Source organism: Mauremys reevesii, linkage group 4 (genome assembly GCF_016161935.1).
Source record: "Mauremys reevesii isolate NIE-2019 linkage group 4, ASM1616193v1, whole genome shotgun sequence".
Classification (NCBI taxonomy): Eukaryota; Metazoa; Chordata; order Testudines; family Geoemydidae; genus Mauremys; species Mauremys reevesii.
This window is the reverse complement of record NC_052626.1, coordinates 45680020-45707574: the sequence shown is the minus strand read 5'-3', so window position 1 is coordinate 45707574 and position 27555 is coordinate 45680020. Positions and strand designations below refer to the sequence as shown.

Below are 27555 nucleotides of genomic sequence, written 5' to 3'. Positions count from 1 at the left end.
GCAAGAGACTGTCCAGGAGATTCAAGTTCTCCATTTAGAGAAGAGATACAACATGGACCACTAATAAGAATGGAAGAGCACTTCAGTTCCCATGCTTTTCAAGCAAGAAGCTTGTCCTCCTAGGTCACATAGGTGAACACAAGAATAGCCATACTGGGTTGGACCATTGGTCCATCTAGCCTAGTAACCTGTCTTCCGATAGTGGCTGCTGCCAGATGCTTCAGAGGGAATGAACAGAACAGGGCAATTTCTCAGGTGATCCATCTTCTGTCATCCAGTTCCGTTTCTGGCGATCAGCGGTTTAGGGACGCCCAGAGCATGGTGTTTGTTCCTGACTATTTGGCTAATAGCCGTTGATGGAGCTATCCACCATGAACTTATCTAATTTATTTTTTTTGAACCCGGTTATATTTCAGGCATGGGATGTTGTGAAGGCCAATTCAATCTTTGACCTATGTCATAAGATTGCCCACAAGATAGATGGTTGTGGTGGCTTGTCCCTTGAGAATAGCTTGGAGACCACCAAACAGTTAGTAATACCCAAGAACTACTGACTTTGGCTGGATACATTTTGTCCTCTTCTCCTGCCTTATTAATTACTGTATTTTTGTTAGCCTCCCATTCATTACTTTTAAACACAGTACTGCGGTAGCACCTAGAGACCTCAGCCAGGTTGTGGCCCTATTATGTTAGTGCACTGTATGCACATACATGTACCTTCTTTAAAAAAATAATTGTGCTTTCTGCTTGAAACGATCTTCCTGCAATGCACCAAGTTATCTCAGCCAGAAGTGGCAAAGCTGTAACATAGTAAGTCTACCTTGTGTTGCAGTGACAGAATGTTGTGGGATAAATTAGTTTCTTTTCCACCTATATTGCCAGCAGGATAAACTTTTTAGTCTCTATAAATATAAAAGTGAACAAAATTGAGGACAGTTTTCTCTGCAGCCTCTTGAGTTCAGTCAGTTATTTTTCCATACAAGTTTTATACTCTGTGTACTGTCTGAACACTGTCAATATGTAAAATAGTATTTTTTTTCCATATGTGCATTACTCTAGGACTAGCAATAGCAATCTTAACAGATAATTCTGAAATCTGTTACTCTTATTTTTTAAAAAAAGTAATAATGCTGTAATTTGTCTGGTTGCAGGTATCTATAGAGAGCTCTGTTTAGAGTCTGTAAAGAACAAATATGAATGTGAAATTCAAGCTTCTCGCCAGCACTGTGAGGTATTGTCAACTTGTTTAAACTGGTGGCTAATCAAGTCTGTCCTTAATGGATGTGCAACAGTTTCCAAGATTGGTCCATTTTAAGTTTGTATTATTTTGTAACTTCAGTATTTTGATGTAACTTTCTTTATCATTTCAAAAGAAATACATCCTTAACAACTTAAAGAAATGAGACCTCAACTAGGTGTCAGTTTGGTTTACATAAACAAGATTAATACTACTTTCATTAACAGGGCCTGTCTAAGATTGAAAAGACCTCCAATCATTTTTGGAATCTCTTTTATATACTAGGCATCTGAGAAAATAGCTAGTGGTATTCTACCATAAATATAGCAGTCACATTTTGCAATAATTCTATTTTTAAAAGCAGTTTATGGGCAGAAAATAATGTTGTCACTATTCAAAAATTGGTATGAGAGAATTAGACATGTTTCTATTTCAGTAGACTCTCTGATCATTTCAGCAATAGAGTTGTAGAACAATTACCGTATATACTCGTTCATAAGCCGAATATTTTTGGTAAAAATGTAACGTATCAAAGAGTGAGGGTCGGCTTATAAACAGGTCTACACCAAAATTTGATGATTTTAAACTCTGTGGAATCATTAAATTGAATATCTTAATACATTGTCGTTTTGTTTACCTGGAGCATCTGCAGGCATGGAGCCCCTCAGCTCCCTGTGGCTGCGGTTCACCGTTCCCAGCCAATGGGAGCTGCGGGAAGTGGCTTACCCTGACGGGCCGGGAGCCAAAGTTTTCCAACCCCTGAAATATAGGGTCGGCTTATGAAAGGGTCATACAGTTTTTGCTATTTTTACCTATCCATTTAAAAGTATCAAAACCTTTAAACCCAGAGATAGAAATTCTGCTTGTAAAAACAAAAGCTTCTTTCTGTGAATGCATATAATACTTGAAATGTCTGGACTAATATGGATCTTCATATTTTGATACTGTTACCTGTTTACCTGGATGTAAATTGTCACAACCTGATCTAGTCCTTCTCTGAATAGACATCAGTCTACTGAGATTGACTTCCATGTGCTTCTAAGCCTCCTGAGACTGGATAGTGACTGATCACTGCTCCGAGCTCTGTATCTCTGAAACATACTCCCTCATGTCTGACACCATTCTTGGGCAGTGGGACCCTGCAGTCTGGCTGCCTACACTCAAGACCCAGTGCCTTAGCCCTCCTGACCCTCCAGTTGTTAGATAAGCCTTTGTTTCCTCCCCCAACACCAAGCTGTAGGAGCTCCAATTTCCTTGTTATACCCTTCAGGGATAACATGGCAGTAAAGCACAGGCTTAGCAAAGAAATCTGACACTCTCTTCACATAAATCACAAGAGTTACAGACCCCTTGAAAACAAATTCCTAAATACAATCCCCTTCAGTGAGAGCCCTGCCTTTGGTTAATCCAGGCCAGTCCTAAAGCACTCAGTGTGCTTGCACAGGGCCCCCATCTCAGTCGGGGCCCCAGTCACTGGATGGGTAGTGTTATGATGTGGTGCACAGGGTCGCAAAGCCACTCATCACTCAAATGTGGCCTGCTCCATGGAGTGCAGGGTAGGTGGTGATAGCGAGCAGAGCATCTGGGATTGGGCAGAGCCTCCCTAGCCCAGGATGGGAGCGGAGTACTGAGCTGGGAGGAGATCAGGGAGTGGCTGTGGAGGTCCTGGTGAGGGGTTGGGGGTGAGTTGGTGACAGGTTATGAGATGAGTGGGAGTGTTTGGGGAGGGGGGCTGCAGGGTGAGTGGCGATGAGTGGCAGATGTTGGGGTCTGTGGCAGGAATTGAGGATGTTGTGGGATGGGGAACTAGCTGGTGGAGCTGCAACGAGCAGGAAGTATGTCAGGGATGCTGGGATGTGTGTGGGGGGGCTCTCGGGATAAGTGGGGGCTGATGGAGGATTCTAGGGGGATGGCTACTCATGCATTCCCAGATTATTAGAACTTCAAAAACAGACTCCAATGAGAGACTTCTGAATTGGAATTAATTTGCAAAATGGACACCATTAAATTAGGCTTAAATAAAGACTGGGAGTGGATGGGTCGTTACACAAAGTAAAACTATTTCCCCATGTTTATTCCTCCACCCGCACTGTTCCTCACAACTTCTTGTCAACTGCTGCAAATGGACCATTTTGATTACCACTACAAAAAGTGTTTTTTCTCTCCTGCTGGTAATAGCTCACCTTAACTGATCAGTCTTGTTAGAGTGTATATGGTAACACCCATTGTTCATGTTCTCTGTGTGTGTGTGTGTGTGTATATATATATCTTTCTACTGTATTTTCCACTGCATGCATCCGATGAAGTGGGCTGTAGCCCACGAAAGCTTATGCTCAAATAAATTTGTTAGTCTCTAAGGTGCCACAAGTACTCCTGTTCTTTTTGCGGATACAGATTAATACGGCTGCTACTCTGAAACCAGATTATCAGAGTTTCCAGTACTTCCCAGAATGATGTGAGTCTGTCCCAGCTGGCATGACCACACACTGCACTAGGGGAAGGGGGCATTTCTAAAAGCGTGCTGCCCTGCCCCCACTGGCAGGAGCTGAAATGCGCTGTAGGTTATTAACATTAACGGACATAAGTCCTTAACCTCTTTCTTTCACTGATATGGAAGTTACAATAGAAAGTTGTGAAACAGACTTATAATTCTAAATGGGGATTAAATGTGTATGAACATAAGTATTGTGTATATTTAAAAGTGAGGTAAATATAACTTTTCTAAGAGATTTTATCTACATCTTAGCAATTTATCCTTAATAAGGACTTGAGCAAGCATCTTGGTGCTTTCTTCTTGAGTTTCCAAAGCCTCCATCTTTTCTTGTATTTTCTTCATATTTTTTTTTTCTGGTCCATCTGTGGTTTTTTTGTTTGTTTTTGTTTTCCCCCTTTACATTTCGGATATCTTCGACAACAGAGAATCTGAGATATTCTCATGAATTAAGTTAGGCATCCAAGCCTTTATATTACAGAAGAGATGAATTCCAGTGCAATTTTAGGTGCAGTTGTAGAAACTGATTTTTTGGTACCAGATCATTTCTTAGCCATCTGAACCACCTCAAGTGCTATTGTAGATAAAAGAGAACGTGACTAGTGAGTGTTTCCTCTTCGTTACTTTCAGCCCTTCTAGGAGTCATTATCTGTTGCAATAAAAACAAAAACCCTCCAAAGATGCATGTATATTTGTCATCCTTTAGGAGACATGCCAACAAATGAAAGGAGCAATAAAGGTACTTCCCCAAAGCCCAAAACTCATATAATACAAAATGATATGCACAGTTCTGGGATTTCAGATACTGTTTTACATTTCTTTAAAAGTCTAATTGCTATATCTAAGCAGTTTATAATTATTGTGTCAAATATGTACTATTCTGTAAATAAAATCCATGGTATAACCATTCTTAACTTTAAAGCCAGCAACCTTGAGGGATGGGAAAGCAGCTGAAGTATTTGTTGGATTATATAGAGAATCAGAGCTTGCGTATGCATCTGCTTCTGTTTGTCAATGAAGGAAGGGTCTAGTACAATACCTATAACTAAAGATAAGCCATTAATGTATTTGAAACCAAATGGTGGTAGAGTTTTTATATCCCCTTTGAAAAGTGCTAATTAAATTACAATGTTTTAAACTATTGTATGGTTGTGTCACTGCTGATTTAGGACTGTTTCAGTTCACACTTTTAAATCTAAGTTCCATTATTCTGGACACACAATATTTCTATTGTAGCAGTCACTTCTTTGTTTGTTCACAAAGTTCAAAGGACAATTGTTAATACAATTCTATGAGAGAATGTAACTGTTACTAGTACTATAGTTAACAAAGATTAGATCTGGCTGAAAAATAGGGATGTTTTAATAAAACATAATTATTTTTTCCCAAATTTTTAAAAATTTAGAAATTTGGAAAGCTTGACCAGGTGTAAATAGATAATTTAATTTGCACACCACTACAGAGTACATTCTGAATATGAAGTCCATAGTGAATTTGGTTGGAGATAGGACACCAGACTATATTGACCATGTATTTGATCCAGTCTGGTATTTCCCGTGTTCCTGGGTGTGACTTTATAGGACTGAAGGAGTGGGCAAGTCTTGACCAATGCACACAGTCCAATGTCCTTGACCCACACCTAAAGCCCTTCCAAGTTGGTAAGAACTGCCATTCATTCAGGTTTATTCTTCGTTATCCTGACCTAATCAATAGACTGTTTCCAGTGCTCTTTGTGTTCCATTTTTGCTTTAGATCTACTTCATATCTTGAGAAGAGCACGAGTGATGGGTCGACCATCTTCTCTATTCTTCATTGTGAGTCTTTCATCAGACAGTCATGATGGGAGATAATGTCCAACTAGAGAATGTTCTGGTGGAGATCTAGCTGCTTGCTTTAAATCTCCTTCCTATCATGGTCCCACTCAAATCCTCAGCACATGCACCCTTCTTTGATATCTGTATATCTTGCATCCACATGAAATGTCTGGAATAAGTGTAAGCTTTAAGGGGCTGGGACATCACACTGAAAAAGCAGGTGGATGAGGGACTCAAAATCGGGTACAAAATGTGGCTTATGCTTCATGGCTGTATCTAAATGCATAAGCGACTCTTATCATGTTGCACCTGAACTTCTAAACCAGTTGATGTCAAGTGCATTTAGTTGATAAACATGCATGAATGCATGTTATAATTTCTTGCTTTTGTTTCAGAGTGAGAAGCTCTTGTTATATGATACTGTACAAAGTGAACTAGAAGAGAAGATCAGAAGATTAGAAGAAGACAGGCATAGCATTGACATTACCTCAGGTAAATAGAATTTGAAAGATTTTTCATGACTTGGTGTCACAGTTTAGGGCAGCTGCACCTGCACTGCCCCTCCATGGGCCATTAAGAGCACCCACTCTAGGCTTCTCAGCCATCACCTCTCTTGGGCAGACCCATATCTCTCTCCCTCCTGACTGGGCTTTTTCCCTGCTGCAGAGTTCCCTGTCTACACTATGATTTCCCCATCAAACCAGACTACCTAAGCAGGTTTATTTCTCTGCTTTGCTTTCTCTACAAAGAATATGAGCAGCTGTAATTGCCGGTGGTCACAATTTACCACACAGTCATTTATAAGCAATCACATTTATTCTTAAGATGAAGGCATTACAGAGAAAACATTACAGAAAAGAACTTGCACATATGCCAATAAGCTTACCAGAGAGCTCCCCCATCTCCAGCCAGGGCTATGGTAGGAATCAATCCTTCATAACTCACAAAGGCATTTTTTCTGTGGTTACAAGTTCATAGCAGCCTTATCTTAGGACTAGCACACCCATGAATAGGTTAGTCTTTTCTTTTATATAGATTGGGCCTTTGATCTTTGGGTTCTGGGAACAGGTAATCAGTGGACAATGGTCCCCTCTTCAGGATGCAATTTCAACAGGCTGGATTTTTGCATAGCTGCAGGTGGGAAATTGCATTAGTCTATAGAGATTCCTCAGGCAAACACTTGACACTGTTTGTCCCAAAAGTCCATTCTTGACTGGTACATTGCTCAACATAGTCCTTTGAAGTTCATAATGTGCCTGGGTTCACATCCCATCTCACTCTTCTGCGAAAAGTTACATGCAGTCCTGGCCTGTAATAATACATAACCTTTTCATTTAATATAATGGACTCCAAAGATAGTTATACTTGATTCAATAAGGATATTGCAGAAAATTGTCATATCCATCATCTGATAGCTAACTGCGGGTTCAATTATATGCAAGTACTGCATCTATAGAGCCTTTCATCACATTGTGGAATGCTGTTAATTGTATTTTAGACTTTATTCTAAGCCTCAATGAACTTAAAGTAGATACAATCTGCTGTTAGAGCAGATGTCACCATGCCTTGTCTACTATGGTGAGAATCTGTTAATTTTGGCAGACAGATAAAATTAAGGCCTACAAAATATAGTACATTAAAATGTGACAATTGCCATTCTTCTCACAAAGAGCATATATCAGAATCTGATTTATATCCTTGTCAGACAATTTTTTTTACTGTAGAAGAGTTAAACATCAAATTCATTAATGTAATTGTAGCACTCTTATTATGCTTTTTTCCAGAGTTATGGAATGATGAACTACAGTCCAGGAAAAAAAGGAAGGATCCATTTAGTCCAGATAAAAAGAAACCTGTTGTCATATCAGATATCCTTTTTCTATCATTCTTGTCTGTGCAGCATTTTGTGGTTTACATCCTTCTTACCACATGTTCTCCTGTCATATTGTCTGCTTAAGGAAGACTATATATAATTTTTTAAAATATATTTAGGAAGTCTTAACAGGCTTGCAAATCCTTGCCATGTAAATATCCGTAACAAAACAATTTACAACAGTGAACTTTTCTTTAGAGGGACATTATCCAGTGGTATTTTTTTTTTTTTAACATGGGGATATACCTATATTATAGAACTGGAAGCGACCTTGAAAGGTCATTGCGTCCAGTCCGCTGCCTTCACAGCAGGGCCAAGCACTATCTCTGACAGATTTGTTTTGCCCCAGATCCCTAAATGGCCTCCTCAAGGATTGAACTCACAACTCTGGGTTTAGCAGGCCAATGCTCAAACCACTGAGCTATTCCTCTGTCATATAGCTGTATTTAACAAGTTCCTACCATATCAGAGTGAGCATGATTATGATGTCCATGACATGCCACTTCCAGTGTTTTTTTATTAAATACAGTGAAATCTCTGAATACACATTTAACAGACCAAGCATGTATATCAAATGTTAATATTTCAAAAGAATTGGACAGGTGTGCTGGGTTTTTTTTGCAGGTGACTATCTTGTCTGAATATTGAATAAATGGCACTCAAATATGCAAGTATTTGTCCTTTGTCTATTTTTTGGGTACATAATTGGTGTATTAATTTTCCCATAACAATCTCTTATCTCCTAGTAGCTGCTAGGCTGCTGATAGCCTCTCATTGAAAAAGATAGCTCAGCTCTAGAGGAATGCTTAATAAATACTTTCTTACTGCTGTTCTTGGCAGACAGATTGTGTTCTAATTGTGGTGGTGGAAATCTAGTTGAAAGGTCACCTTTTGTGACCTTGAAAATCCAGATTAAGATCACTGTTTTCAAAATACTAGTTTCACTGTTAAGTAATTGCAAAAGTGACTGTTTTTAATTCCATCTAATTTTTCACTTCCAAAAATAGAAACAATTGAATTCTTGAACATGTCAGCCAGGTTTCTGCTGTGACTTTGTTTCAATACACTGATCCATGGCATCAGCTCCAGGCAGCAAAAACAGAGGAAGGAAGTTGTTACATAGTAGCAATCATAACAGTGAGAGTAACATAGGCCAAAAAGAGAGGAAAAGCATATTCTAAACATGCTTACAGAACAATTTGGGAGTGAAGGGAGAGGACTCAAGGGAAGTTTAGGGGAAAGTAAGCGAGAAGGCACAGAGAATACTCTAAATTAGATAAAATTTGGAAACTAATTCTACTGGCCTTTGACAGTGATCTTTTTAAAATAAGAGGGATTTAATCCCAAATTCTAGTCTTTTAAAAACTCACCCTAAACTTTTTCTGGTAAGATAGTAAAGCATTATTTGATATGTCTAGTAAGTGGTGTCATTATGCTTGGTGCATGGAGAAACACATGATTCTCACTCCAAGGAGTTTGCAGTCTTTAATTTAAAAAAAAATACAGTTCCATGCACATGCTACGCAAGATGATGTGACAATGGATACATAATCTCCAAGAAATGTAGAACCATTTTTCTGATAATGTTAAGCCACTAAGGGTAGGTCTACACTTACCTGCCGGGTCGACGGGCGGCGTTCGACTTCTCGGAGTTCGAACTATCGCGTCTAATCTAGACGCGATAGTTTGAACTCCGGAGTCGACGGGAGCCTGTCCGGAACTCCACCACCGCGAATGGCGGTGGCGGAGTCGACGGGGGAGCCGCGGACTTCGTTCCCGCGGTGTCTGGACGGGTGAGTAGCCCGAACTAAGGTACTTCGACTTCAGCTACGCTATTCGCGTAGCTGAAGTCGCGTACCTTAGTTCGACCTCCCCCGCCCGCCCCCCCTTAGTGTAGACCAGGCCTAAAATCCAATATTGATATGCTTCAGAAGTTTAAGGAATTGATACATTTGAATAAAAATGATACCTTCCCAGGACACGAGGATAAGTAAGGAGTTAACAGCGTAAGGATGGCATGATATATGCTCAGGTGATGGAGGATGAAATGAATGATTCTGGACGATGGCTTTGGAGATGTAGGTAAAAGGAAGATGAAATGAATGTAGGTGGAGTTGTAGTTAGTGTTCTGAAGGTGAAGATTAGAAACTTGAATTTGTGAATAGTAGAGAAGCAATTTGAAGACTGACATGATCAATAGTATTTTTGAGGGCTGAAAAGTAGTCCTGTCAGAAGCAGGAAAACTAGAGAAAAAGATTGCAGTAATTGAGGTAAATTGGCCAACATCTGGACTTTGCTTTAGAGGTAGAAGGTTGTCTTTTTTTGCGGAGATGTCAGAGGTGGAGCCTTCAGAGGCAAAGATTTGTATTTGTTTTGTACAGTGCCAAACACACTTCTACTACCAGTGACACAATGACAGAATTTGGCAGTAGGGGGGGAGAGAGGATGCTTAATATGACATTGTGGTTGAGATTAGATGATGGAATGTTCAACTGTGGAGTAAAAATAGGGTAAAACTTAGACAAAAGATGCCCCTCTCCAGGTAGCTTTTTGAAAGGGAGTTGCACTATGCAGAAAGTAACTTACTTGTTGACCTTTTCTTGTACTATGTTCTGTAGCTTGTGCAATTTAACTCCCATATCTTGAGTATTCTTTACCTTGTTTTATTGACTGTGGTCTAATTGTTAAGGCTTAAGAGCTCTATGTTTATCACTTTTTTGATTGCGTATTTTAAATTCCGGAGGTCAGGGTTGCTAATGTGTGCAGGCTTTAGGTTAATAAGGAGTAAGGACAAGATTCAAAAGCTGTGAATTCATAACTTTGTCACCGTTTTACAGCTGATGTCCAGTGCAGGTGAGAGGCTCAAAGGAGCCAGCTTCCAGAAGTAAACACAAAACCCAGGAAATGATTGGTAGACCCTCTTAGCCTGGAGGAAGGGGAGGAGGTCTAAAGTCTTTGCAAACTGAGGTACCCTTCAGGTGCACCCTCACTTCCCCCTTGCAGTGGAGGATGAGAGAATTCAAAGGTGGGCTGAATCCTAGGAGTTAGGCCTAAGGGGATCAACCCTAAATATATATTTATTTATTTATTGGTTTGGAGGCCATTTAATATCACATCAAACTCAAAACACATGATATTTGAAGTGTTTAGGTCCCCCTATTAAAATTTAAAATAAAAATGAAGTTAAAGTTGTGGCTTTCTTTTTTAAAGTCTATCACTGTCTATTTCATTTTGCGTGTCTCTAATTGGGACACACCACATCAAGACTGCTGCTTTATTGGAATATTTCCCAGAAAGATGACCTGTCGTAATGACAGTGGATAATAACGAATGTTACTTGGTTAAGATGGCATTATCATAAATTCAGCTTAGTGGAGATGCTTTTAGCTAGTGCCAGAAATTTAAGTGGTGGTTATTCAGGTGTTTGGATGTAACCCTATCGTCTGGTCTTCTAATACAGAAATTGCTAAAAGGAATTAGGGGGTATAAATTTCCAAGTATTCATGCGCAGGATGGCTGTGTGCTGGAGGTGTCAAGCCAAATAGCTTCAAATTACAAGATACACTGGCAGATCTTACTTATTTTTACAGACAGAGATCCATGTTAATTTGCTGTCTTGTTCTTATTTCTTAAAGTATGGTTAAATTTGTCTAACAGAATATGTAATGCATACTGGAATTTCTTAGTCTTTCAGTACGTTACAATACATAGTCTTTGAACTTGACTTGAAATCACGAGAACTACAAAATAATTTTTTTTAAGTGTTGATTAGTAATGAATGTTTAATTTCAACAACTTAAACTTTTTCTTCCAGTTTTTCAATCTGCTTCAAAACTAATGTGTTTTTTAAAGTCAGGGCGATTTAACTTTAAACCTTCATAATTTATCAACTTTTTCAAACTTGCCTTGTGTTATAGAGCTTGCTGAGGTTGAAAAAACAAGACAGATCTGAAGACTATTGTAAAGTAGTGTGTATAAAATTCTGTTTTGTATTTGTGTATATTGTAGTAATTAACAACTTGTGGTACAGAGTTGATATTTTAAGGTAGAGCTTTCGAACTTTTTTGACTCAGTATTTCCAGTCTTTCAGATGCTTGATTTCTCAACCTTAACATTTTTTCCACGTAATAGTATAGGATTTAGAGTCACTAAGAAACTGCACTGAAGATGTTAATTTAGATGCTTGATTTCAGTATTGTAGAAAAATAAGCTGCCAGGATTGATTTATTTTGTTTGGAGTACAAGAAACAAGAATTGTTTTGGTGTTTGTCAAGTACAGAATGGGTATGTAATGTCTGTTGTAGTTTTGTATCCCTGTGGTGTTCTGCAATAACAACCTTAATGTAATTGTAAATATGATAGCTTCTAGGAAACTTAAGTGACACTTGTGCACTGTGTGGCTCTCAAGACCTAATTTTTGCAGTGCTCTTTCACTTCATTTGGAATTCTGTGTGTGGAGCAATTGCAGAATAGAGTCACTAAGTCATTTCAAATTATGAAGATTATAGACCTTTTATGCGAATTTCACTGTAAAAAGCGATTCCCTTAACTTTTCAACGTCCCTATATAGTTTATATGTTACAGGACCTCGATATACTTGAAGATTGGACAACAATAAGGAAGGTATGATTGGAGGATGAATGTCAATTTTGTTGCCTGTGTTGTTGCCCTGTTCTCATACATTTTACAGATATATAGGCAAGCTTCCATTAAAATAATCGAGAGCATAAATATTGCTAAATAGTATTTTTGCAAGGAAGTCTGATAGTTATAGCAAGGGAACAGAGTGATGTGCGTTCTAAACTTAGCTCTGATACTGCATAGTTTGCCCTTGGCCATGTCTCTTAGGGTATGTCTTCATAGCAAAGAATGGAATAGGATGGAGGACGGAGAACCTTGCAGCAGTGAGTCTCATATCCTGGGTCAACTGACTTGGGCTTGTGGAGCTGTCTGTCGGGGCCTAAAAATAGCAGGGTAGACATTCCTGCTTGGGCTGGTGCCTGGGTTCTGAGACCCACCCGTCCTTGCTGGGTTTCAGAGCTCAGGCTCCGGCCCAAGTGGGAACGTCTACACTGCTATGTTTAGCCCCAGTCTGTGAGTCCAAGTCAGCTGAATCTGAGACTTGCTGCTGCAGGGTGGGTATGTGTTGTCGTTGTTGCACTGTAGGCATACCCGTAGCCTTTTCACCTCAGTTCCTAATCTGTAAAATGGGGAATGCCATATTGAAGGCCTGGTTTACTCTACAACAAGCTGGACCTAAATTCTGTTTTACTTTTGGTACAGTATGCTGGAAAATCTGCAGCAGCTTTTTAAAAAATTTCAAAAACATTTTTTAATTGTGAAAATGAATGAATAAATATGGTAGTTTGTTTAATTTGATAGTAAATTCAGTTTATTTTGCTCTGTCACCACATATTTCATTATGACATAGATGTTGGTCAGGTGGTGCGGCTAGAGTCCCAACCCAGTGGTTCTCAACCTGCAGCCTGTGGGCTGCTCGCAACCCAATCAGCACAGAGTTGCAGCCCATGTGACATCCTCAGGGCATAGATGTAGTATTAGATGTGGCCCACACAACACATTGTGGGCCCCATATACAGCTCACAGTGTTAAATAGGTTGAGAACCACTGGTCTAACCTGACTGTAACTCCCCAGTGGCTAGAAAACCACCTTTCTGCCATAATGTCCCGGGACCTAATAAAACCTAGAACCAGCTAGTCAGCAGGGTGTATAAGCAGTATTTCCCATCTTGTGGAACACCAAACTAGTTCAAGGGGAGATGGGCTAGAGGAGAGAATCAGGACAGAGACACCTGCATGACATTGCATCCACCTCTCTTCCTGACTGTAAACATTCTCTAGACTGCACATAAAACTGGATGGCTACTTGAAAACCAACCTGTCTTCCTCCTCTTCTTTGGCACTAGAGGAGAGGAAGGAAAATAGAAAAATATACAGCTGAGAAATATACAGAAAAGACACTGAAGGTGGGTGTGGGTAGGAGATAAACATGTGCAAGAAGGTGAACAAAGCAGAAATGTCCACTGTGCTCCTGAATGGTACAAGGGAACATGGGCAAATCCATCACAATTGAGGGTCCAGCACATAAAGTTGGAAACTGCTTTACTTAAACTACAGCAGGAATCATGCTGAACAAATATGTGACCATAGACACAATTTCACCCTAGTAGCTCTTAAGTATGGCCGAGAGTAAGTAAAACGGATTATTATACACACAGCCATAGAATGTACTTGGATACAACTGTAAGCTAGGCAGAGGCTTGTTTCTATAGCTTTTGAGTGAGCTTGTCATTTTCCAAAATCTTTATCTGGCAGCTGTTGATTGTAAGCTGAACTAAGAATGTTTTGTGCTATTTTGGGTTTGGTTGGCACTCTGCAGAGAGATGTAACACCAACTATAAAATATTGTATAAAGAATTGCTCCTGAGTTATTTAAAACCAAGCCCATTAAAGCAGATAATGGTTCTGTTTCTCTGCATGCTTTTATTCAGCTAATCAGTGGTGTTTAATGTTATAAAATACTTGGATTTTTTTTTTTTTTTAGAACAAGCATTTAAACATTTATATGTAAATGCTAATCTATTAAAGAGCTGCGCTGCAGTATAACTTTTCTTAAGGCATTTTTTAATAAATGTTCAACAAGTAAGCTTTCTTAGCTTTTTCTTTTTTCCTTTTTTGTACTTCAAGGCAATGGCTACGCTTGGGCCACACAGAGTAAAGCCAGAACGTAAGTAATAAAAACCCTCACTGCTTAATACATTCTGGTTTCATAAGATAAAACTCATTAAGCACAACAGCATAGATTTCATCTGGACAGAACAGAGATTTATCAGACACAACAGGGACTGCAGTGGTTGAGGAGGGGAAAGGAAACCAGAGGGCTTTAAGGATATGTCTGCACTTCAAAAAGAAAAAAAACAAACATGGCAGTGAGTCTTAGAGCTCTGGTCAGCTGACTCAGGCTTGCACCATGGCAGGGCCACCGGGGGGAGGAGGGGGGGCAAGTGGGGCAATTTGCCCCGGGCCCCGCTGGGGCCCCCACAAGAATGTTAGAGGCTCCCTCCTGCCTCCGCCTTCCCCTATTGCCCGGCGCCTCAGCGTGCCGCATCCAGGAGCGGCCCTGGACAGAGCTAAAGTGGCCCGGCTTGGGCGGGGCCTGAGCTCCTCCCCCACTTGGAGCCGTGTGGTAAGGGGGCGGGGTCTGAGCTCCTCCTGCTTGGAGCCGCATGGTAAGGTGGCAGGGCTGCAAGCTCAGGTCCCACTGGAGCCATGCTGCTGCAGTGCTGTCCAGGGCCACTTGTGGACGTGGCGTGCTGAGGCTCCGGGAGATGGGGGAGGCAGGGGTAAGTGGCATGGTAAGGGGGCCAGGGCCAGGGGGGTTGGATAAGGGGCAGGGAGTCCTGGGGACAGGGAGGGGGCAGAGGTTCAGGGGGGCAGTTAGGAGACGGGGAAAGGGGGGTTGGATCGTGGACGTTCTGGGGGTCTGTCAGGACTCGGCGGGGGGGGTGGATAGGGGTCGGGGCAGTCAGGGGACAGGGAGCAGGGGGAGGTTGTGTGGGGTGGGGTCCCGGGGTGGTGGTTGAGGGGCAGTCAGGGGACAAGGAGCAGGATGGATCAGGGATTCTGAGGGGAGAAGTTGGGGGGCAGGAAGTGGGTGGGGGTCAGATAGGGGGCAGGGCCAGGCTGTTTGGGGAGGCACACCCTTCCCTACCCTAAAGCTCATTCAGCAGTTTGAGGCTTGCAGACAGCTATTTAACACAAAGAGCCAAGCTGTTATCTTTTCCCTTAGGGCTACCATCCCTTTCACTTCTCAAATGCCAAATTATAGTCTACATTTAATTTCAATGCCATAGGGAGATTCATGTCAGGGGAGGGTAGTCTCATTTAAAATTAGCCACTTTAGATTAACAGTGATAGAGCCAACACAGCCATGGGGGAGGGATCACGTGAGAAGAGCAATATCCTACTCCACCTGCCTCCTTCCCAGCTCTACCAAGGGAGACCCTCCTCCCCTGCATTCCCAGAGGGGTTAATTCAGTCATTCTCAAACTTTTGTGCTGGTGACCCCTTTCACATAGCAGACCTCTGAGTGTGACCGTCCCCCCCCCCTTATAAATTAAAAACAATTTTTATATATTTAACACTATTATAAATGCTGGAGGCAAAGCAGGGTTTGAGGTGGAGGCTGACAGCTCACAACCCCAGTAATAACCTCGTGACCCCTTGAGGGGTCCTAACCCCCAGTTTGAGACCCCTTGGGTTAATTTAATTTTAGCATCCTGTGTTCATTCACATGCATGTGCTATTTTGAGCATTTCAGTTTTCACAACATAGGCTCATCCCAGATTCTGGAATAAGCTCAAATGCTCAGTCCGTGGAATATGTACATAGTCTATACTACAGACAAACCCACAGTAACCGTCTCCAGTTTGTGAGGGACCCCATGGAGCCAGTCTCTAGGAAACAGATAAATGCATGGAGGTTAAGTCCATTAATGGCTATTAGCCAGGATAGGTAAGGAATGGTGTCCCTAGCCGCTGTTTGTCTGAGGGTGGAGATGGATGGCAGGAGAGAGATCACTTGATCATTACCTGTTAGATTCACTCCCTCTGGGGCACCTGGCATTGGCCGCTGTCTGTAGACAGGATACTGGGCTGGATGGACCTTTGGTCTGACCCAGTATGGCTGTTCTTACGTTCTAACCTAAATGAACCCAAAGTTATGGAGACAGAGATGAGTCAAGGAAGCCAGCAGAGTATCAGAAACCTAGAATAATCTCTGTCTGGATGGGCTCAGGCATTTGGTCACAAGCTGAGGTGGTTCAAAAGTTTTGGATTTTTTTAAGCAGAATTTTTTTATTGTTTCTTTAAACAATCAAACACAGCAAGCAGCAAATATTTGGCCACACACTTCTGAAACCCCAAATCATGTTCAGGTTTTGGCAGACTAATTTCATCTTTTCAATTAAAAAAAACCACAAAAAATTTTGAAGGAAAGCAGACATTGTCCGTGATTTTTTTTCCTGCTTTTTAAAAACCCCTAGTTTTCGATCCAAAAAAGTTTTGATGGAAAATATTTGTCCAACCCTTTTAATGAGCTTTAGTGCCTTTTTAGCACTAGCTGATGCTGAGAACCAGTGATACCTTGTAAAGGTGACTTGAAAAGAAGTTTTCTCAAAATTGCTGAGATGTGGAAGGTTTTTAAATGTTTATTTTTCCTGGGGTGGCAAGTGGGGCAATTTGCCCCGGGTCCTGCAGGGGCCCCGACGAGACTATAATATTCTATAGTATTGCAACTTTTTTTTATGAAAGGGGCCCCTGAAATTGCTTTGCCCCAGGCCCCCTGAATCCTCTGGGCGGCCCTGCACTATGGGGCTGCAAACAGCAATGTAGATACTCCTGCTCGGTCTGGGGCCTAGTCTCTGAGACGGCTGTTTTTAGCCCTGCTACACGAGCCCTAGTCAGTTGATCTGGACTCTGAGACTCAATGCTGTGTCTCTCTTTGTGTTTGCTGCATTGTAGACATACCCTAAGCTGCTTTCTATCTCTCAGGCCTTGGTTGAGGCACTGTTGTGCTCTGTGCTTTGCAATAGGGTTGCTCTCTCCACTGACAGTCTGACTTTCTTACATATATTTGTATGAAATAGTTATTTTTCATTATGGTGAAATGTTTTTAAAGTCAAAGTTAATACTTAAATGGTGGAAGAATACCAGTAGAAGGAGTAGACTTGTAGAGAAACAGATTGGATTGGCTTGATACATGTCAGTGCAGCATATTAATGCTTTTTCTCTGGCTTCTACCTCCCCCAGCTGCTCTGCATGCAGCAGCTAATTGAAGTTAAGCAGAGCTTATCCATTTCACTATGCTCTGCTGCTCTGAGTCAGTGAAGAGTAGAATTTGGGAGAGAGGAAGGGGACAATGTTTGGATACCAAGGTGATATTCACCTTAGATGCCCAAGTTAGGTAGAAAGGGAAGCAACGGGGAGGAAATGGTTGGGGAACAAGAGAAGAGGAAGCAAGTAGGTGTTGCTTTATTTAGTGACAAATTTCTCGTGGGGTATTGTGGTTAATGACCTAGTACACTGACACAATTGTATTGGGGAGGAGAGGTGTGGGGTGGGGAGAAAGAGGAAGAAATTTGATCAATGGTTGATACTTAGACTTGCCACATATACCACAGTTACTATGGTGTTTGCAAACTTTCACATTATTGGTATAGGAATGCTGCAGATACTGTGGTTAATGTCAATTTTACCTGAAAATGGAGTTTTTAATGGACCCCACTACATGAGGAGATAAACGAAAAAAGCATCTCGTCTCTTAACTATCTTAGATTTTAGTTTGATTGTTGCGCAAGGTAGCAGTGCCCTTTTTTATAACTAACACTTAACTACATCAGCACATGCATATATGCTAAATATTTGAAAATAAATTTATAAACCTGACTTTAATATCTGCATGGTCAGTAATAAATATTTCTGTTGATCATTTTAGCACCTGTCAAATTGGAAAAGCATCTGCACAGTGCTAGGTCTGAAGAAGGAAGACTCTATTATGATGGAGAGTGGTATGGACGTGGACAGACAATATGTATTGATAAGAAAGATGAGTGCCCTACAAGGTAAAGGTCATTATAGCCTACTCCCGTTTACAATAGCATACATTATACAGTGAATGGAAAGCCCAACCTTACAATTTCAGTCAGCTGTTGCCATGTTAGTTACTTATCAATATTTTCTATCTTAAAAGATAACGAGCTGCTGTCTTGTAGATACCTATTTTTGCCTTCCGCCAGCATAAGTACCAAATGATATAAGTGTAGAGGCTTAGTTATCTTAATATTTAAAATACTTAAAATTTGAAATAATAGCCTAAATCTAGGGCTGTCAATCACAGTTAATTCACGCAATTAACTCAAAACAATCACAATAAACAAAATTAATCTCGATTAATCATACTTATAACAATAGAATACCAATTGAAATTTAATAAATATTTTTGGATGTTTTTCTACATTTTCAATATTGATTTCAATTACAACACAATACAAAGTGCACAGTGCTCATTTTATATTGTTGTTTTTTTTATTACAAATATATGCACTGTAAAAATGATAAAGAATAGTATTTTTCAATTCACCTCATACAAGTACTGAAGTGCAATCTCTTTATCATGAAAGTGTAACTTACAAAGGCAGATTTTTTTATTTTATTTTTTTGGTTACCATAACTGCAGTCAAAAACAAAACTGTAAAACTTTGGAGCCTACAAGTCCACTCAGTCCTACTTCTTGTTCAGCCAATCACTAAGACAAACAAGTTTATTTACATTGAGGGGAGATACTGCTGCCTGCTTCTTGTTGACAATGTCACCTGAAAGTGAGGCATTTGCATGGCACTTTTATAGCCGGTGTTGCAAAGTATTTGCCAGATATGTTAAACATCTGTATGCTTTGGCCACCATTCCAGAGGACATGCTTCTATGCTGATGATGCTCGTTAAAAAAAGTGTCAATTTAAATTTGTGACTGTACTCCTTGGGGGGAGAATTGTATGTCTCCTGCTCTGTTTTACCCACATTCTTCCCTATAACATGAAATATATCAGTCTAGGATGATGACCTAGCACATGTTTGTTTTAAGAATACTTTCACAGCAGATTTGACAAAACTCAAAGAAGGTATTGATGTGAGATTTCTAAAAATAGGTACAGCACTTGACCCAAGGTTTAAGAATCTGAAGTGCTGTCCAAAATCTGAGAGGGATGAGGTGTGGAGCATGCTTTTAGACGTCTTAAAAGAGCAACACTTTGATGCGGAAACTACAGAACCCAAACCACCAAAAAAGAAAATCAACCTTCTGCTGGTGAAATCTGACTCAGTTGATGAAAATGAACAGTCCGTACCACTTTGGATCGTTATCAAGCAGAACCCATCATCAGCATGGAAGCATGTGCTCTAGAATGGTGGTTGAAGCATGAAGGGACATATGAACTTTAGCAAATCTGGCACGTAAATACCTTGCAACGCCAGCTGCAACAGTGCCATGCAAACGCTTGTTCTCACTTTCAGGTGACCTTGTAAAAAAAGACGCAGGCAGCATTATCTCCTGCAAATTGTAACCAACCTTGTTTGTCTGAGTGATTGGCTGACCAAGAAGTAGGACTGAGTGGACTTGTAGGCTCCAAAGTTTTACATTGTTTTATTTTTGAATGCAGGTGTTTTTGTACACAATTTCATAATAGAGATTGCACTACTGTACTTGTATGAGGTGAATTGAAAAATAATTTTTTTGTTGTTTTTACAGTGCAAATATTTGTAATAAAAAAGTGAGCACTGTACACTTTGTATTCTGTGTTGTAATTGAAATTAATACATCAAAAATATTGAAAATAAATGGTATTCTTTTGTTGTTTAACAGCGTGTTTAATCGCAATTAATTTTTTAATCACTTCACAGCCCTACCTAAAACATGAATATAAACAAAACTCCATATCTTAACCCACTAAATATACCACACTTAAAATACTCTATTCCCTTAGACTTTCCATCTGTATTTTTCTATGGCTTCAAATCCACATACAAGAGGGGACATCAGGCTATCTGACTTTGTTTATAAAAATGAAATCTGAGCCCACATCCTAAATTTGTGTAATACATTAATTAAAAAGCCATTGAAAATGTCAAATGCTTGCCCCTATTTTTTCTCCAATGAATCCTGTCACAAGCTGCTCCACCTCAGGAAAAAGTCTGATTAAAAACCTGGGAGTGAAAATTCTGTAAATGTTCTCTTTGTAGTTTCTAGTACTTGATAGAGGCAAGACAGGACTTGGCACTGACATCAGTCAGGACAGTGGACTAGATTGAACATTGGTCTGATCTGGTATGACAGTTTCTATGTAAGAGGGCAGAGATGTGATAGATTTTGAACTATGAGTGAAGTCCTGGCTCCATTGTAGTTAATGGGAATTAAATGGGGCCAGGATTTTACCATATAGATTGAAGCCCCGAAACTTGTTACCAGATTCTGAAACTCTTTCCTCAGTGTGTTTGGATCAAGGGGATTAAGTTTAGATCAAGTTTTGACCCAGTTTTAAATGGAATCTTACCTGAATATTTCCAGACTTATTGACAACTGCATTAAACCAATGGTAAATCATGGGTCCTTGCTTTCAAATGTCTGATGTTCTGAAAAGTTGGAGCTCTGTTTAGAACATGAACCTCTTAACTATTCCGAGACTAGAATCTTTGTTAAATGTGGATTAAAGTACAAATTATGTGGAATCTGTAGGACCTTTCAAATTTCAGTGAATTTTAAGCAATACATTGAAAATGTAGATAAATGTGACCCTCTGCCCAGTATATAGATACATGTATTCACAGCTAAATTTCCACATTCAAACTTCAACAACCGTCAGCATCAATGGAATGATACAACTAAATTTAGGGTGGAGTTTGATCCAATATATGCAAAGCCACACAGGTTTGTGTGAGAAACTACTTTTCTGTAATGGAGGAATCCATCTGAATTGGACAATAGTAATTGAAGTCAACTGTATCTGCTGATTCTCTGTTACTCTTATCAGGGAAAACATTTGAACAGGGAGTTTAAAAAAAAAAAAACTGTTTAGAGCTGAAGCAAGAAAGAATTTGGATACAATTATACATTGTTTATTTTAGCACTTACATTAACCGTCATGAAACAAATCTGTGGAAATCACTTGCCCTTTCCCATTTTGCCTTGCATTGAGTTTGAAGACTTTTGTTAAAGTTTTGGACAGGATCACACAGGTAAATGTGTTCAAACATTCATGCATAGAGCATGGCTTTCATAAATTTGATTGACATGCTACATCCTGCACTGGATCCTGCTACATCAGAGCAGCTATGCCATTCAGCAACGATTAAGAGTATGTTAAATTTACAATATTGAGATAATCTGGAGATCTGATATGGACTGTAATGTGAGTTGTGTAAATAAATAGCTCTTACTTTGAGGTTGTCTATTGTTACCACAGCTTTAAACTATGTAATTTGTACACTGCAAATATCCAAGTACTACATGATCCTCTAATATATATTAGTTATTTCAAGGCTGAGTAAACTGTTGCAATTTTAATATAATATAGAGAATATCTTTTGAGAACTCATGGAGGATGGGCGAGGTCCAGAAGGACTGGAAAAGAGTCTTTAAAAAGAGAAACCAAGAGGACCAGAAGCATTTATTGACCAGTCAGCCGGACTTGAATACCTGAAAAGATACTAGAGTGAATTATTAGAGAATACATTTTTAAGGCCCTTGTTGGCTATTACTTGTCATCTATGATCTTCTAGGATTTATCAAGAACAAATCATGCCAAACCAGCCTAATACCTCCTTTGACTGGATTACTGGCCTAGTAGATAAGGGGGAGACAGTGGACACTTACCTTGATTGATTTGATTTTTTAAGTAAAGCTTTTGACACAGTCCCACATGACATTGGCATAAGCAAACTAGGAAAATGTGGTCTAGATAAAATTACTATCAAGTGCATGCACAACTGGTTGAAAAACCATACTCAGAGTAGTTAACAATAGTTAGCTTTCAAACCGGGAGGACAAGTATAGTGGCAGAAGGTCTATCCTGGGTCCAGTACTAGTCAATATTTTCATTAATTACTTGGATAATGGAGAGTGTACTTATAGAATTTGTGGGTGATGTCACTGTGGGGACTTTCAAACACTTTGGAGGAGAGGATTAGAACTACCTTGGCAAATTAGAGACTTGCTCTGAAATCAACAAGATGAAATTCAGTAAAGATAAGTGCAAAGTCCTTCACTTAAGAAGGGAAAAGCAAATGTATAAATATATAAAATGGGGAATAACTGGCTAGGCAGTAGTACTGCAGAAAAGGATCTGGGGGTTATGGTGGATCACAAATTGAGTAAAAAATGTTATGCAGTTGTGAAAAAGGCTAATATCATTCTGGAGTGTATTAACAGGAGTGTCATATGTAAGACATGGGAGGTAATTGTCCAACTTTACTCAGTACTGAGCCCTCAGCTAGAGTACTGAGTGTGCTACTGAATGTTGCCCTTTAAGAAAGATGTGGACAAATTGGGGGGAATCCATAGGGCAGCAAGAAAAATGAGAAAAGGTTTAGAAAATGTGACACATGAGGAAAAGTTTTTTTTAAAAATGGGCATGTTTAGTCTTGAGAGAGAAGACTGCGGGTGGGGGAGGGGACATGACCTGATGATAGTCTTCATATATGTTAACGACTGTTATAGAGAGGATGGTGACCAATTTTTCTCCAGGTCCACTGAAGGTAGGACAAGAAGTAATGGTCTTACTCTGCAGCAAGGGAGATTTATGTTAGATATTGGGGGGGAAAAACTTGCTAAATATAAAGATCTAAGTACTGAAATTGTTACCTAGGGAAGTTGTACAATTCCCATCTTTGGCATTGTCTAAGAACAGGTTAGACCCCTCCATCGGAGATGGTTTAGGTATATTTGGTCCTGATGCTGTTCAGGGAGATGGACTAGATATCCTCTGGAGGTCCTGTCCATTCCTACATTTTCATGATTCTGTGAATTCTCTTCAGCTGAGTGTCAAAGTAATAATGACTGAACTGGCACACCACTAGCAATCAAGTGTCAAATTATATTTATATTTTAATCCTTAAATGAGGTGGTCCAAAGTAAAGTATGGCCTGTGCCTTGAAACTGCTTTCTAGTAAGGAACAATGAGGAAAAACAACTCCAGAAGTGTTTGCATTAATGTTTAAGTAAGTAATCCATGTAAAAAAAGTTCAATTAGCCAAACAATTCAGTTTTTACTTTACGTGTGTAGTGGCTAACAGTGAAATACAAGTTCTCCCTAACTTTCTTTTTGCTGGAGAGCAATTTCATTTGACCTGTTCATTTTTTTTTTCCAGGAAGCTCTCTTCAGATTGGTGTATTGATAAGGTCTTCTCAATGGGTACTATGAGACAAACTTCTATTTTTACTATAGACTCTGTACATTAAAAGGGAAGATGAATGCTTTGTTTAACCAAATTAAATGTTTGAGATTCATTAGAACTATCATTTTTATTACATTCAAGAGATGCTGGGATGAAAAATTATTAGTGAAGATATAGTGTTCCTAGATATGTCCATGTATCTTTTGTGTCAGCTACAGAATTCTGTTAAAAATATCAACATAATCAGGAAGGAGGCAGTAGCTGGGCCTAGTACTTCTTAATGCAAATATTTAGTATTCCAAAAGAGCACTCTACTTGTGAGGCTGATCCTTTGGCTGATAAGATCATTTGTTTCTAAATTCTATTTTTTTCTTTTCAGTGCCATAATTACAACAATTAACCATGATGAAGTGTGGTTTAAGAGGCCTGATGGAAGTAAATCCAAACTGTATATTTCTCAGTTACAGAAAGGAAAATATTCAATAAAACATAACCACAATTGACCATTACTAATCAGATGTGTAACAAGTGGTGTTAACATGCTTGATGTGCCATGAGGTGAAAGATGTATTTAATAATGTTTTGTATTCCCATTAAATTTATGGCAGTATCTGATGTATTTGTAGTACTGTATGTAAACTTCATATGGATGTCCTTGAATGGTGATGACTCTTAATCATGTTGACCAAGACATTTTACCTCTAAGCTGGGTCCAGTGCCTAAGATATGAAGTATGCCTTCACAGATAATGGCTGAACTTCTGATTTAAAAATATTTGTAAAATGCAAAACATTTGCTTTTATTATTTGTGACTAGATTGTGTGGTAACTGTGCAATTATTTTTTACCAGCAGTTCACTTCATATATTAAGTGAATTGTCATGTTTGTCTTGTGAGTGTAAGTTAATCTGCACAAATGTTGCTTCTGAATAGTCTAATGACTTACATATTCTTTTATCCAAAGTGAATAGAATTTTTTAAACTTGAGACCCTGGACAGTTCTGACGTTTTTATAAGGTTTACCATGCCACTTGTAACAAAATAAAGTCAATATTAAGACATTTATGAGAAGCACTTTCTGGTACCCCATTATAAATTTAAAATGTTGGTGGCTTTCTTTTCTAAGTTATGCAAGAACGTCACTAGCAAAGGCAATGTAAAATTAGTTACACTACAGGTAGAGGCAGTGCTATGTGGTCCACAGAGGGCATGAGTGCCTGGCAATATTACCATGTAAATGGTAAATAACAAAGTATTATATTGCATGCTGTACTTGTCTGATCTATAGTCTTATGAAACAAACACTTTTTGTCAAAAGTAAAATGTACCCTCAGAAATGGTATCTCTGGGACAAATTAACAGTGACCTGCTCACCATGTGCCATCTTTCCAAATTTCCCATATTTTACTCTTTTCTTAATGGAATTGTTTCATGCAGTTTAGAAAGTTAAGCTTGCACAGAGGTTATATTTCAGGACATCAGGGGCAGAGTCTGAAATCCTTAATGTTATAGTACCTGTTTGGAGCATGTAGAATAACAGGTGGGAATGGAGGAAAAATAAGTTTTTCCTGGTGGTTGTGTGCACTTTACTGTCCATTATGACGACTCATCTTGGAGCAAGGAAAACATGCATTTGCTTAAGTTGATCATGGCAATGCAAAACTCTCTTTTGCCCTACATAATACTTAACTGCTTTACCTCTGAAATGTCCTTGCTGGTGCAGGGTGGTAACTATGTGACTGTTGCCAAAAGTCTCTAAAATATTGGACCTTTACAGTGATAGAAAAGCATTCCTCAGGATAAACTGCATGTCACATTAACATTAGCCAACTGTACATAAAATAACAATTGATGTGTTGGCTTTTGACAGTACTTACTGTATGTACACAGTTTGATAAAAAAAATTGTAATAAAATATTTGTATTTTTTAACGTAGGGTATAAATGATCTGTGATAGTGGACACTTTGTATAGTTACTCCTTTTTTTATTTTTCCTTGAAAGTTGCAGATCTTTAATTCTAAAGAGAGCTTAAAAATATTGTAGTTTTTAATGCTGCCTAGAAATGTTTGTCTTCCACAGAACCTAAAAAGGTGAATACAGATATTTGACTGGAAAATCACTTTAAAATCCAATATCTTTGCAATAAACTAAAATATAGAAGTCCATATTCCAGTATATGTATGGACTTATATAACCAGAGATGTAATACAAGTCTCTGTCTTTCTGGCTTCTTTACCCCCATGTCTTTATAATATGTGAAAGCTTAAACCCTATAGAAGTATAAGTCATACGCATGTACTAAACAAGGTTTGCTTAGAAAATTGTAGAAATATACACTTGTTAATTTGAAAGTTAACTTTCTTAGTTTTTTCAAAATCTTTGAAGGAACTGCACAAGTTACTCAAATGCTATCTAAGTGTGTACATGTGCAACTTTTATTAATTTAGGTTTGGAGAAGTAAATGTGGGCATTACTGTAATATGGACACTATGGATTACTCAAGCATTTTTAACAGCTGGCCACAGTAACATTAATATACACTTTTGCCTGCAAGAAAGGGGAATGAGCGTAAAGCAAACTTAAGGACTGTGGAAAATAGTTTACAGTCTAGAATAGATGTGCAGGGGAATCTTAGTTTATATTGGGCATGTATCTTGAGAGTAGTGTCTTTGTACACAAGCTCAGTATTTGCTGCTTTGTCTCCATGCTCTCCCTTGCTACTGGTAACAAGCCAGTATTACACTCTCCAGACCTGCTCTGCACTAACAAATGTATTGTCAACTAACCCTTTAACACTGTTCAGATGCTATGTGGACAAATAAGGGCTTGCTTAGCATTTGCAGCTAAGCTGTGTTCAACCCCAGTTCAGATAGCACAATTGCTGCCCTTAAATTTTGTAGTGTAGCACAAGTGTCAGCCCTGGGTACAAAGTAATGCCTGTCTGCAGCTGATATGAATGGGACAGAATTGAGTTTGGGGGCTGGGGAGGAAATTAGAAGTCCTTACTGAAAGAAGGGTTTAAAAAGCACATTGCTTACTTTTTGACTTGCCTGATTTACTCAATAAATCATTTAAAGACTGTCTGCACTGTAGCTGGGAGGTGAGATTCCTGGCACAAGTAGACAGACTTGCACTAGCTCTGCTCGAGCTAGCATGCTTAAAAATAGCAATGTGGATGTTGGGCTTGGGTGGTGGCTCAGACTAGCTACCTAAGCTCAAACCCAGGGAGTTGGCCAGGCTTGGGGATGGGTGACTAGCTCAAATTGCCATCTGTGCAGCACAGTCTATTCTGCTGTTTTTAGTGCACTACCTCAAGCAGTGCTAGCATGAAGCTTTCTACTTGTTCTGGCAATCACACCTCCCAGCTGCAGTGTAGACCTACTTAGAGTAAGCACCTCTTTGCTTTGCCTGGCAAGTAAGAGGCTAAGATTCTGAACTTTTTTGCATTAGATACAAGTTAACTACTTATTTTTAACTTGGAATTTTTAAAATTGACATTCCAAGTCCAGTGCTTTTCCCATTAATTTCAATGCAGAATTCCTTTATATTTTCTCAAAATTATTTTACTCCTGAATGCTCAGAAGAAAAGAGAAGTCCATGGAGTAAACATGGATAACGGTTGCCAGAGAAAAGCTGAAACTTCAAGAGGAGTTGATTTGTTTGGCTAGTGCTCCCTATTTATTAGTGATCAGGAAAAAGGAGGGAGCTGTACTGTGGCAAAATTTGTAGACTCAATTACTTAGTCAAATGCAGAGAACATACAGAACTTTATAGGGACTTGACTAAGCTGCATAAAAGGGAGGGGTCTACTATAAACCACCAAATCAGGAAGAGGAGATGGATGAGGTATTTTTAGAACAAATAACAAATATCCAAAACACATGAGCTGGTAGTAATGGGGGACTCTACCTATCCAGACATCTGTTAGAAAAATAATCTAACAACACAATATCTTTGAATGTACTGGGTACAACTTTTTGTTTCAGAAAGTTGAGGAAGTAACCTGGAGAGAGCCACTTTAGATTTGACTCTGACCAACAGGGAGGAATAAGTTGCCAATCTGAAGGCAGAAGGCAATTTGAGTGAAACTGATCATGAAATGCCAGGTTTCATGATTCTAAAGAAAGGAAGGAGTGAGAGCAGCAGAATAAGGACAATATACTTCGAAACAGACTT

General features: G+C 39.3%; 1 protein-coding gene across 3 annotated transcripts in view; it reads left to right on the top strand.

The window, feature by feature from the left end:
* BRMS1L (BRMS1 like transcriptional repressor) overlaps positions 1-27555 on the top strand; it is a 48857-nt gene that overhangs the window by 19608 nt on the left and 1694 nt on the right. The window contains exons 4-11 of one of the 3 annotated variants that reach the window (XM_039537968.1): positions 1152-1231; positions 5938-6034; positions 7327-7410; positions 11974-12038; positions 14124-14163; positions 17931-18057; positions 23353-23396; positions 23759-23891. In XM_039537968.1, coding sequence (XP_039393902.1) covers positions 1152-1231; positions 5938-6034; positions 7327-7410; positions 11974-12038; positions 14124-14163; positions 17931-18057; positions 23353-23396; positions 23759-23766 — 545 coding nt within the window. In that variant the 3' untranslated portion in view covers positions 23767-23891. Of the gene's footprint in view, positions 1-1151; positions 1232-5937; positions 6035-7326; positions 7411-11973; positions 12039-14123; positions 14164-17930; positions 18058-23352; positions 23397-23758; positions 25310-27555 lie in introns of those variants that run through there. The other 2 variants (XR_005598244.1, XM_039537967.1) reach the window with 2 other exon arrangements.